The sequence below is a fragment of the Ammospiza caudacuta genome, chromosome 4, assembly GCF_027887145.1.
Source record: "Ammospiza caudacuta isolate bAmmCau1 chromosome 4, bAmmCau1.pri, whole genome shotgun sequence".
Lineage (NCBI taxonomy): Eukaryota > Metazoa > Chordata > Aves > Passeriformes > Passerellidae > Ammospiza > Ammospiza caudacuta.
Genome location: NC_080596.1, coordinates 71,363,104 through 71,375,051, shown reverse-complemented (window position 1 = coordinate 71,375,051; position 11,948 = coordinate 71,363,104). Strand labels below are relative to the sequence as shown.

General features: G+C 54.5%; 1 protein-coding gene across 1 annotated transcript; it reads left to right on the top strand.

Moving 5' to 3' along the window:
- Nucleotides 1-3,570: 3,570 nt before the first annotated feature.
- SPR (sepiapterin reductase) lies at nucleotides 3,571-8,909 on the top strand. Its single transcript, XM_058804346.1, has 4 exons — nucleotides 3,571-3,622; nucleotides 3,743-4,156; nucleotides 4,938-5,228; nucleotides 6,240-8,909. Exons 1-4 carry the CDS (start codon nucleotides 3,571-3,573, stop codon nucleotides 6,428-6,430), a joined length of 948 nt encoding a protein of 315 aa, XP_058660329.1. The 3' UTR covers nucleotides 6,431-8,909.
- The last annotated feature ends 3,039 nt before the right edge of the window (nucleotides 8,910-11,948 follow it).

The following is an 11,948-nucleotide window of genomic DNA, read 5'->3' as shown; positions in this document are numbered from 1 at the left end:
GGTGGCCTTCGGGCAACTCAGGAGTCAGCGCTGGGAGCCACGGCCATGGGGACAAGTGACAGGGCCACCTCGGGAGCCATGGCTATGGTCACAGCAGTCAGGGACACCTCGGGAGTTACAACAATGGTGACAACAGCCAGGGACACCTCGGGAGTCACAGCAATGGTGACAACTGCCAGGGTCACCTTGGAGTCGTGGCAACAGTGACAACAGCCAGGGACACCTTCAAAGCTACAGCCACGGTGACAACAGCCAAGGTGACAACTGCCAGCCCCACCCTGCTGCAGAGCCACAGCCACAGTGACAATAGGGACAACAGGCAGGGCCACCTCGGGAGCCACGTCAGCGGTGACAGAAGCCAAAGTCACCTGGAGTGGCTGCCAGCCCTGCCCTGCTGCAGGGACAGAAACCCCCAGGGCTCCTCCTGAAAGCCGTCGGTGCCACTCCTGTGCCCCAAGAATTGAGAGGCTCCTCTCCAAGGAGCCCTGGCAGTGCCACAGCAGGGCAGTGTCACAGGGCAGTGTCACAGCAGGGCAGTGCCACAGCAGGACAGTGTCACAAAATGGCAGTGCCACAGGACATTATCACACCAGAGCAGTGCCACAGCAGGGCAGTGTCACAGCAGGACAGTGCCACACCAGGGCAGTGCCACAGGACAATGTCACAGGGCAGTGTCACAGCAGCACAATGTCACAGGGTGGTGCCACAGCGGGGCAGTGCCAGCTCCACGGCGTTCCCACATCCCTGGGATGGGGTTTCCCTGTGGAAGGGGTTCCCCCTGAGGGAATCCCTTCACATCCCTCAGGATTTTCGGTGTCCCTGACACAACCAAACCTGTACAAGTTTCCCAGGGCAGGGCTGGAGTCCCCATCCCTGCAGGGATTTCACAGCCCTGTGGCTGTGGCCCTTGGGGACAGGGGCAGTGGTGGCCCTGGCAGTGCTGGGGTGGTTGGACTCACTGATCCCAGAGATCTTTTCCAGCCCTGAGGGTTCTGTGATTCCCTGGCACCAAGGGAAGAACCTGAGCCAGAGCCTGAGCACGGATGGAAGAATTCTGTGGATTTCCTGCTGATCCCTGTCCGGATCCAGGCCAAGAGGTGCCAGCCCCGTATTCCCAGCGCCAGAGGGTTCCTTGGGACCTGTCCCTGTCACCTCCCGGGGCTTGGAGTGCAATGAGTCCCCCCAGCGCCGGCTGCGAGGGATGCAGGGCAGCCTCGGGAATTGTAGAGACTCATCCACCCTGGGAGAGGCTGGAATAGGATTCCCAGAGCAGCCTCGGGAATTGTAGAGACTGATCTTCCCTTGGAAAGGCTGGAATAGGATTCCCAGAGCAGCTGGGGCCGCCCCTGGATCCCTGAGAATGCCCCAGGCTGGGCTTGGAGCCACCGGGGACAGCGGGAAGTGTCCCTGCCCTGGGATGAGATGATCTTTAAGGTCCCTTCCAACCCAAACTATTCTGGGATTCCATGATCATTTCTCAGGTCTCCAGTTCCAGCTGTGGAAAATGCATGTATTTTATGATTGGCTTTTCTCAAATATTAAAATGAATATTATATGTGTTGTGTTAGAAAGTAATGCTGTATTAATTCTCTTAAGTAGTGTGTTAAATATAGTTTTAGGTTATAAAAAATGTTAAAATAGAAACTATGCTATGTAGGATACTTTTTTAAAGAAAGGACTTGCAGCGAGATAGCAGCCACAGGACACCTGAATCTTTCAGAGAAAAAGAATTTATTGCTCTCATATCAGAACAAACAAACTTCTTCCCGCCTCGAAGGCGCTGTTAAGATTCAGATGAAGAAGTTGAGGATGACCAGACAGAATCCTGTGTTTGAATGGAATTTATGCATCATGTATGAAATGTATGAATATGCAACAGGCTGTTGGTTTTAAGGGTTAATCCTCTGTTAACGTGGGTCTTTTTTGGGCTTGTGCTGCCCAGAGAAAGGTACCCAGACATCCATAACTCTTTGTCTTTATTGACTCATATTGTCCTAATTCAATTTGTCCAAATTATTATTACTCTAATTGTATTTCTATTTTTATAACCATTTTATTACTATTAAACTTTTAAAATTTTAAAAACAAGTGATTGGCGTTTTTCACACAGCTCTGGGCTTGTTTGGTCACTACTTCCCTCCCACTGATTTTTACTTTTGAAAAAATTTAATTTAGCAGGAGCAACTTTTAGCAGCTGAAAATAAAATCCTTCCTAAACCACAGAATGGTTTGGGTTGGGATCCACCCTTAAACCCCATCCCATTCCAAACTCCCATCGTGGGCAGGAACACCTTCCAAAGGCAATTCCAAGTGTCCCTGAACACCTGCAGGGATCAGGAATGTCCTGGTGCAGGGCTGGGCTGCTGGAAGGGCATTCCAGCAATCGCTGCCCATTTCCAGCCCCTGTGGGTGCCAGCCTGGGAAGCAGGGCAGCAATCCTGATGGATGCAGGAGACTGGAGCTGCCAAAGCGGGAAGGGGGGAACTGGCAGTGACTGAAGCAAGTTCTGCCATCAAGAAGCTACTTGTGAAAAAAATACACATTTGCTGTCTTATTTTTTTTGCTGATGATCTTAATTTCGCCGAATGTGTAAGATTTGCTTTAGCAAAACAAATAGCGCTCTTGGGTTTTTGCCATGCCATGAATTTTTAATGCTTTATTAGAGTGCTGGAGGGTTCCAGCCCAGTCTGTGGCTGCTTAATTGAGTGAAATCCCACTCCATTACCTGCCTGGAACCATCTGGCATTGAACAGCTGGGAATGAAAGCCCTGCTGCCAGCCCCTTCCATACAGACCAGGTATTCCTTGGAAAAACCCTCCCTGAAAATCGTCTCCACCTTCATGGACAGAGATATTTATTTTTTTAAAAGGATTTTAGGGCTTTTTGTGATCAGAGCAGGCTTTTATTCCCTAGTAAAGTAGCAGTGCTGGGTGCCAAAAGTCGGGATTGCAGAGGGAAAGGGGAGGGAAGGCTCTTGTGCCCTGCAGGAGTGAGGAGGTGGAAACAAGGCTAGGCAGGCACAATAAAAGGGAATTTATATCTGCGGAGGGAAAAAAATTAAAATGTATTTTAAAAAAATTTAAAAAGAAATATTTTTAAAAAAATATTTTTAAAGTTTTTTTTTTAAATATTCAAAATTTGATAAAAACATATTTGAAAAATATGTTTAAAAGTGCGCTGAATAAACGTAACGGGGGAAAGGCCAGGGGCAGCCGCGCTGTGGGCAGGCGATGCCCGGCGCTCCAGGGATGCAGCCACATTTCCAGATCCGGTCCTGTTCACGCTCTTGCTGGTTCTGTTCCCGGTTCCGTGGCTGTTCCTGGTGCCGGGCTCATTCCCGGTCTCGTTCCCGTTCCTTTCCCGGTCACATTCCTATTCCCGGTCCCGGTCCCATTCCCGCCCCGCCGCTCCCTCACGGAAGCCGCCCCGCCTCACAGCGGCCGCCAGGGGGCGCCCCGCTCAGACCACGCCCCGCGTGCGCGCAGCGGGCCCAGCCCTCTGGCACCGACCAATCAGAGCCGGCGGCGCTGCCCGCGGGCTCCCAGCGGCCATTCACAAAGCGGTGGGGGCATGAATGGGGCGGGTCACGTGGGCAGGCGCGTTCCCACGCCCCCTCCGCTGGGTTCCGGGATGGAGCGGGCGCCGGGAGCGGGATCGGGAGCAGGGCTGGGATCGGGATCGGGATCGGGATCGGGGTCTGGCTCTGGCTCTGGCTCTGGCTCTGGCTCTGGCTCTGGGTCAGGATCGGGATCAGGATCAGGGTCGGGGTCAGGTTCGGGATCGGGGTCGGGGTCGGGAGCGCGACCGGGACCGGGATCGGTACCGGGGCGCTGGGCCGCCACCGCCTGCGTGGTGACGGGCGCTTCCCGCGGCTTCGGGCGCAGCCTGGCGCGGCTGCTGGCGCCGCAGCTCGGGCCCGGCTCGGTGCTGATGCTGCTGGCGCGATCCGCGGATGCGCTGGCCGAGCTGGCGACCGAACTGCGCGCCGGGGCCACCGGCAATGACACCGGGTGCGGCACCGGGAGCAGCGAACTGCGGGTGCAGTGCGTGCCCGCTGACCTGGGCTCCGAGGAGGGGCTGCGGAGGGCGAGCGCTGCCCTGCGGGAGCTGCTGCAGGACGCGTCCTTCGGCCGCCTGCTGCTGGTCAATAATGCCGGTACGACACCGCTGTCCCCGCCTGTCCCCCTCTGTCCCCGTCTGTCCCCTCCCCGAGCTCTGCCCTCCGTCCCCGGGGACAGCTGGGCAGCCCCGCGCGGCTCCGGGCTTGGGATGCCAGCAAATACCCCAAAAGAGAGAAGGAGCTGCGGGATTTCCCCCTGTCCCCGTGTGGGTTTATTAAAGGAATTAATTGGGGGGTTCCTGGAGTGCTTTGCTGCTCCCAAGGTTTTGCTGTGCCCTCCTGCACCTTCTCATCCCCCTGCTCCCCGAATCCAAAGCTTCAGACAAAATTCCAGCCCCACCTTGTGGGTTCTTTCTCGTACCTTTAATGCCTTCAGTGCCCTTTTTACCCATTATGGCTGTAAATCACCCCTGCGTTCCATAGAGGTTCCAGGATCCGGGAGTGCTCTGGCGCAGGGCCCGTGGTGGCCCTTGGGGACATTGTGCTCCAGCCTGGGAGCTGTTTGCATTGGCACAAGGCTGGCAGGGCAGGTCCCTGTCCCCTGTCACTGCTGGGTCCCTGTGACCTGAAATGGGCCGGGCTGGGCTCCTCAGGCTGCTGTGGGCCCTGGCAGGGCTGGGCCCCAAAGCTCTGGGGGTGTTGGGTGTGGAATGTGGCAGCCAGAGGGATCGGCTGTGGGGTTGATCTGTAAGAACTCATTTTCCACCTTTCTGGAGGTGTCCTGGGCCAGGCTGGACACTGGAAGCACCCTGGGACAGTGGAAGGACATTGTTTAAGATCCCCCCATCCCAAACCATTCCACATTTGCAATTCCCAGGCTCCTTGGGAGACATCTCCAAATCCTTCCTGGACCTGACCGACCTGGAGGAGATCAACTCCTACTTCTCCTTCAACATCAGCTCAGCCCTCTGCCTGACCTCCACGGCCCTGAAGGCCTTTGGGGCCCGGCCTGGCTGCAGCAGGACCGTGGTGAACATCTCATCCCTGTGTGCCCTGGAGCCCTTCCCCAGCTGGGCCCTGTACTGCTCTGGCAAGGCTGCCAGGGACATGATGTTCTGTGTGCTGGCCCTGGAGGAACCCGGAGTGCGTGTGCTCAACTATGCCCCAGGTGAGGAGAGCAGCTCCACCTTCTCCTGCCTTTGGGATGGGCATTCCTGCAGCCCAGCCCTGCTCCTGCCCCTCCAGCCCCCAGCAGCACAGCTGGGAGCCCAGTTCCCTGTGCTGCACTCCAAGGCTATCTCCCAGCTGGCTTTTACGTTGGGATCATGGAATTCCAGCTTGGGCTGGGGAGAAGAAACGTGAAAACCCATCCCATTATTCCATCCCATCCCACCCCATCCTATCCCACCCCATCCATGGGCAGGGACACCTATGGGTGCCACTATCCCAATGTCCAACCTGGCCATGGACACTGCCAGGGATCCAGGGGCAGCCACAGCAAATCTGGGAATTCCAGCCCAGCCCCTGCCCACCCTCCCAGCCAGCAATTCCTTGCCAAGATCCCAGCCCAATCTGCCCTTTCCCAGTGGGAGCCATTCCCTGGCTCCTGTCCCTGCAGGCCTTGTCCTCAGTCCCTCTCCAGCTCTCATGGAGCCCCTCCAGGGACTCTGAGGATTCCCTGGATTTTTCCCTTCTCCAGGGGCACATTCCCAGCTCTCCCAGCCTGGCTGCAGAGCAGAGGGGCTCCAGAATCCTGGAACGGTTTGAGTTGGGAGGGACCTTAAATCCCATCCCATCCATGGCAGGGACACCTCCCACTGTCTCAGGTGGATCCAAGCCCCAGTGTCCCACCTGGCCTTGGGCACTGCCAGGGATCCAGGGGCAGCCACAGCAAATCTGGCAATTCCAGCCCAGCCAGGAATTCCTAATTTCCAGTATCCCATCCTTCCCTGCCCTCTGGCACTGGAAGCCATTCCCTGGCTCCTGTCCCTCTGTCCCTTATCCCCAGTCCCTCTCCAGCTCTCCTGGAGCCCCTTTAGGAACTTTGAGGATTCCCTGGGTTTTTCTCTTCTCCAGGGGAACATTCCCAGCTCTGCCAGCCTGGCTCCAGAGGGGAGCACAACCCCTGGATTTTCCTCTCTCCTGAAGTGAATTTTTGGGTGATTTTTCCTTTCCCCAGGCCCCCTGGACACGGACATGCAGCTCCTGGCCCGGAGCAGGACTCGGGACCCTGGGCTGCGCCAGCGCTTCCAGAGGCTGCAGGAGCAGGGCCAGCTCATCCCGAGCTCCGTGTCAGCCCAGAAGCTGCTCCAGCTCCTGCAGGAGGATTCCTTTCCCTCCGGAGCTCACGTGGATTTCTTTGACATCTGAGCCCCTCCACTTTTGCCTCCCTGCTTTGCTTCCAGCTGAGCTTTCCCTGGTGCCTCCAGTGGGACCTTGTTCAAATCCTGGGATTTGGGAAGCTTTAAGGATATCTCTGTGTGCCTTTTTGGTCCCTGTGTGCCTTGTGGTGCCCTTTTTCATCTCTGTGTGCCTTGTGGTGCCCTTTTTGGTCTCTGTGTGCCTTGTGGTGCCCTTTTTGGTCTCTGTGTGCCTTGTGGTGCCCTTTTTGGTCTCTGTGTGCCTTGTGGTGCCCTTTTTGGTCTTTCTGTGCCCTTTGGTGCCCTTTTTTGGCTCTGTGTGCCTTGTGAGGCCCCTTTTTGGTCTCTGTGTGCCCTTTAGTGCCCTTTTGAGACTGGGCAGCAGCTCCTGCTGCTGAGCCCTCACTGGCAGGGCTGCAATCCCTCACTCCCAGGGATTTGGGATTTTTCCTGATGGAATTGCCCTGGAAGGCTCAAACTCAGGAGTTTGTGGGAGCCAAAGGCCCACGAGGGCTGTGCCAGCCCCACAGGAGCCCCAGCAGGAGTTGTGTCCCCCTGTGTCCCCCAAGGAGCCATTCCTGGGCTGGGATGTCCCCTGTGTCGTGTTTGAGGGTGCCCAGGATGAGGGAAGAGATGAGAATCTTGATTCCATGTTTCAGAAGGCTGATTTATTATTTCATGATATGATATGATATGATATGATATGATATGATATTATATTATATTATATTATATTATATTATATTATATTATATTATAATGATATATTAAAACTATACTAAAGAAAAGAGAAAGGAGACATCAGAAGGGTAGAAAGGAATGAATAATAAAATCTTGTGACTGACCAGAGTCCCGATGCAGATGGACTGGGATTGGTCATTAATTAAAAACAATTCACATGGAACCAATCAAAGATGCACCTTTTGGTGAGCAACCTCCAGAGCACATTCCAAGCAATCAGATCATTCTTGTTTACATTTATTTCTGAGTCCTCTCAGCTTCTCAGGAGAAAAATCCTGGCAAAGGGATTTTCCAGGAAATATCAGTGACAATCCCTGGATCCCTGGCTATGTCCCTGCTCTCCTGGGGCTCCTGCAGGGCTGGGCTGGGTTCTGGTTGTCATGATCTGTCCTTATGAACAGGGTTCGTGATGGTTTGTGGGGTGATCTCAGGGTGCAAAAGAACCAACGTGGTACAAGGGGGTTTTCAGTGATAAAACAAATGCACCTTTATTGAATGACCACAGCAAAATAGAGGGATTAAGGGAGAGAAAAAGATAAAGAGAGAGAAAAGAGAGAGTGAAAGAAGGGGATAGAGCTACCAAATGTAGAGACGAAGTCCTTTGGTCCAGTCCAGTTGAGGACCCACCTGTTACATCAGGGAGATCTCAAAATCTCTATCTAACTCAGAGGTTTTTATTATGATAACTCTATTGGAAATTGTGAGGGGGGAAACAGGTACAATAAGGAATTGATGTAACAGGCAGTCCATGCTCTCAGCAGTAAACAGAGCCATTGTCTTCTTGGTCCAGCAGTCACAACCTGCAGGCAAACATCTCACTTTGGTCAGCTTTGGTTCCCCACACACCTCCCCGGGCTGGGGGTTTCAGTCCCAGTCCTTGGAAGGAGCAGAGAGGCCTTTGCACATGGGGGTTCCGTGTCTCAGTCCTTGATGGAGCAGAGGGGCCTTTGCACATGGGGGTTCCGTGTCTCAGTCCTTGATGGAGCAGAGAGGCCTTTGCACATGGGGGTTCCGTGTCTCAGTCCTTGATGGAGAGGCTCCTTACATCCCAGTCTGCCTGTCACGGTGGTTGTAAAACAGGTGAAGGTCTTCTGTGGGAGACCACCCGAAACTCAGGAGAAGTCCAGCCAGGCCGAGAGGTGGGAGAGCTTCCAAGGCTGCTGTTGCAAACAGGGCACGGTGCCCCCTTCTTAGCAAACAGCAAACACACCTGTGAACAATAACTTAGCACTGTGCTCTCAGGTCTCAGGGCCTTTGGCGTGTGACTTTCTCCTTCAGAGCCAGAGATTTTAGACAGGGGGGGTCTTCTCTTCAGTGGTCCCCCAATGATGACCGTGAGGCAGATGAGGGAAAATTCAAACAGACTCTCACACTGGGCAAGGAGCAGCAAAGCCTCTCCCGGTGCTTTTCCCACAAACACCAGTGACCGCCAGGAGAGGGAGCAGCCTTGGAGGAATTGAGAATTTTGGCTGAGGTCACCAGCTCACAGAAACTGAGCAGAGCTCACAGCAAAGGCACAGCCCTGAGTTCCTGCCCTGCTGCCTGTGCAGGGTTTGGGTCCAAGCCTTGCTCTGGGGCTTCAGCCCCTTCCTTTTAATTATTTGTGGGGGTTTTTTGTCACTTTTCCTTCAGATTGCAGCAGGCACAGACACACAGAGGCTTTTCCTCTGGAAAGCTCATGCAGAAGAGTTGTTTTGAAGTCCTGAAATATGCCCTGGAAATGCCCCTCTGTGCCCCCTCCACCCCAACCCTGCAGCTCAGATTTTGCCGCCCTGGCTTTCCAATCATTAAAATTCTAAAATCATTCAAATCCTGAGGCCTGTCTGCTCTGGGGTTTCTGCTGTGTCTAGCAGGGTGGGTGAATTCCTGCCAGGGTGGGAGGAGGATCCTGGGTTAAGCCCTGGTTTCACCCAGCAAGCACCAGAATTCCCTCCTGGAGTCCTGGCCTCCCCTCTCCGAGCCTTTTCATTAATTCTCTGTTCATTTAATCCTGCCAAGCTCCTAAATCCCTCCTCCCCAGCCAGCCCTGCTGTCTGCTTTCGGCTTTCCTTCCTGCCTAGGACTTTCATTAGCAAAAATCCCTCTGAGATCCCAGCCCTGGCACTGGGAATGTTGGGATTTGATTCCTGCTGGGTTTATGGGGCTGGGAAGCCTCCCTGGGCTGGCTCCTGCCGAAATGTCCCCCCTCTCCTCACCTGCATCCCTGGGGGCTTTCCCCATCCCCTTTTGGGCAGGGATATTTTGGGATCTGGCTCTCTGCATAAAAGAACCTCAGAGCTTCCCAATATCCCAATTTTCCTTTCCTCTGGGTGTTCTCTGTGCTCTGTCCCTCCATCCCTTGTCCTCAGTCCCTCTCCAGCTCTTCTGGAGCCCCTCCAGGCCCTGCCAGGGGCTCTGAGCTCTGCCTGGAGCCTTCCCTTCTCCAGGGGAACATTCCAAGCTCTGCCAGCCTGGCTCCAGAGCAGAGGGGCTCCAGAATCCTGGAATGGTTTGGGTTGGAAGGGACCTTAAATCTTGTCCCATCCCACCCCATCCATGGCAGGGACACCTCCCACTGTCCCAGGTGGATCCAAGCTCCAATGTCCAGCCTGGCATTGGGCACTGCCAGCGATCCAGGAGCAGCCACAGCAAATCTGGGAATTCCAGCCCAGCCCCTGCCCACCCTCCCAGCCAGCAATTCCTTGCCAAGATCCCAGCCCAATCTGCCCTTTCCCAGTGGGAGCCATTCCCTGGCTCCTGTCCCTGCAGGCCTTGTCCCCAGTCCCTCTCCAGCTCTCCTGGAGCCCCTCCAGGGACTCTGAGGATTCCCTGGAATTTTCCCTTCTCCAGGGGAACATTCCCAGCTCTCCCAGCCTGGCTGCAGAGCAGCTCCAGGGTCTCCTCTGACCCTGCAGGGACAGGTCCATGTCCTCTGTGCTGGCCCTGGATCATTTTCAGGGACCATTCAACAGGTCCCAATGTCCCCTGGGTGTCACTGTTCCTGGGTGTCAGCATCCCCTGGGAGCTGGAACCCTGGGAATTGCTGAGAATTCCAGACTTTCTGTGCTGACAGGCTCTGATCCCCAGGAGAATATTGCATTGGCCTGAGGGTGCAGAGAATCTTCCAGAATGGAATGGTGGAACTGGGATTGTGGGTGTGGAGTTTGAACAGAAATGTGTGATATCACAGGGTAGGAAAATCAGAGTTTAAGGGTTTAGAATGTAGTGATGTATATAGAGCAAAATGGAGGGTTTGGGAGGCTCTTCCTCCTCCTCATCCTCCTCCTCCTCCTCCTCCAAAGTCCCTATTGCAGGGCACAGGTCGTTGGGTATTCGGTTAAAAGTGAAAATAATTCAGGTGTCATTTCTTAATTGGACAGTTTATCATTAAAAAGCCTTGGAGAGAGAGAGATGGGGCTCCATTTTTGGCTTGTGAGAGTGAAGTGCTGCAGAACTCAGGGTTTGTGAGACTGTGACAGAGATAAGAACTAACAAACATCTGAGTCCCAACAAGAAATTCCATCTACACATTCAATCCCGACCTTGGAAAAATAAATTAAGACTCCACACCTGGGTACCAGCATCCCCTGAGTACAAATATCACCTGGATGTCAACACCCACCAGGTACCAGCACTCCCAGGTGCCAGCATCCCCTGGGCATCATCATTCTCTGGGTATCAATCCTCTAGGTACCAACATCCCCCATGGACCAGCACCTTTGGGTACCAAAATCTCCTGGGTGCTAGCATCCCTTGGATGCCAGCATCCCCTGGCTACCAAAATCCCCTGGGTGCCAAAATCCTCTGGGTGCCAGCATCCCCTGGGTGCCAAATCCTATGGGTAGCAGAATCCCCTGGGTACCCAAATCCCCTGGGTGCCAGCATATTTGGGTATCAAAATCCCCTGGGTAGCAGCATTTTTAGGTACCAGCACCCCCTGGGTGCTAGCATCACTGCGGATGCCAGGGTTCTCTGGGTGCCAGCACTCCCTGGGTTCTGGAGTTCCCGGGGAACCAGCCCGTGCCCGGTGGGTGCTGCGGGATGAGAAGACAAAATGCCACTGTAACTTTTATTTCCCTTTCCCGGAATTTCTGTCACCAGCTGAGGGCGTCCCGAGACCGGGGAACAGAGCCCGGCTGGAGCTGGGAGCCCGGGAATGCCTCTGGAAAAGCAGCGCGGTGTGGGGAGGGCATGGAGCGGGGTTCCAGCCTCCTCCGGCCTCCACACCCATCTTTGGCATCATTTTGTAATTAGGGATCCGTGTCCCGGCTCCGGGGGCTTTGCCGGAGGCTCGAGGAGGGGAAATACAGAAGGGCGTTAAAAATAAAGGAGTTTGGAGCTCCCCAGAGCTCTCCTAATTCCCACAGCTCACCTGGGCAGGTGTATCCCCATGGATCCCTGGGGAGCCACGGGGTTTGGGCAGCGATGTTCCCTGGGCTAGGGGTGAACCCTGCACGGAGTGAGCCCAAAATGAGCCACCCTCTCCTACATCTCCTTCTCCTTTTCTCCTTCTCCTTCTCCTTTTCCTTTTCTCCTTCTCCTTCTCCTTTTCTCCTTCTCCTTCTCTTCTCCTTCTCCTCCATGGGTTTGGGTGTTTTTGTGTCATTGGATAAAAAAGTCCCCATTGCAGGCCATGGGGTGAAAAGTAAAATTAATTCAGGTGTCATTTCTTACCTGGACAGTTTATCCCTAAAAGGCCTTGGAGAGAGAAATTCCTGCTGGAAATCAAGTGCAGCTTTCCAGCCCAAAAACCCCTCCAGCCCTGGGGTGTCCCACAGGTAGTTCTGATTCCCCCCAAATTCCACAGT

Excerpts from the sequence above, each read along its gene's own strand:
- SPR (XM_058804346.1), top strand. The coding sequence starts at position 3,571 with ATGAATGGGGCGGGTCACGTGGGCAGGCGCGTTCCCACGCCCCCTCCG. Across the intron at positions 4,157-4,937 it reads GCTGCTGGTCAATAATGCCG|GCTCCTTGGGAGACATCTCC; the intron begins GTACGACACCGC and ends TGCAATTCCCAG. Across the intron at positions 5,229-6,239 it reads TGTGCTCAACTATGCCCCAG|GCCCCCTGGACACGGACATG; the intron begins GTGAGGAGAGCA and ends TCCTTTCCCCAG.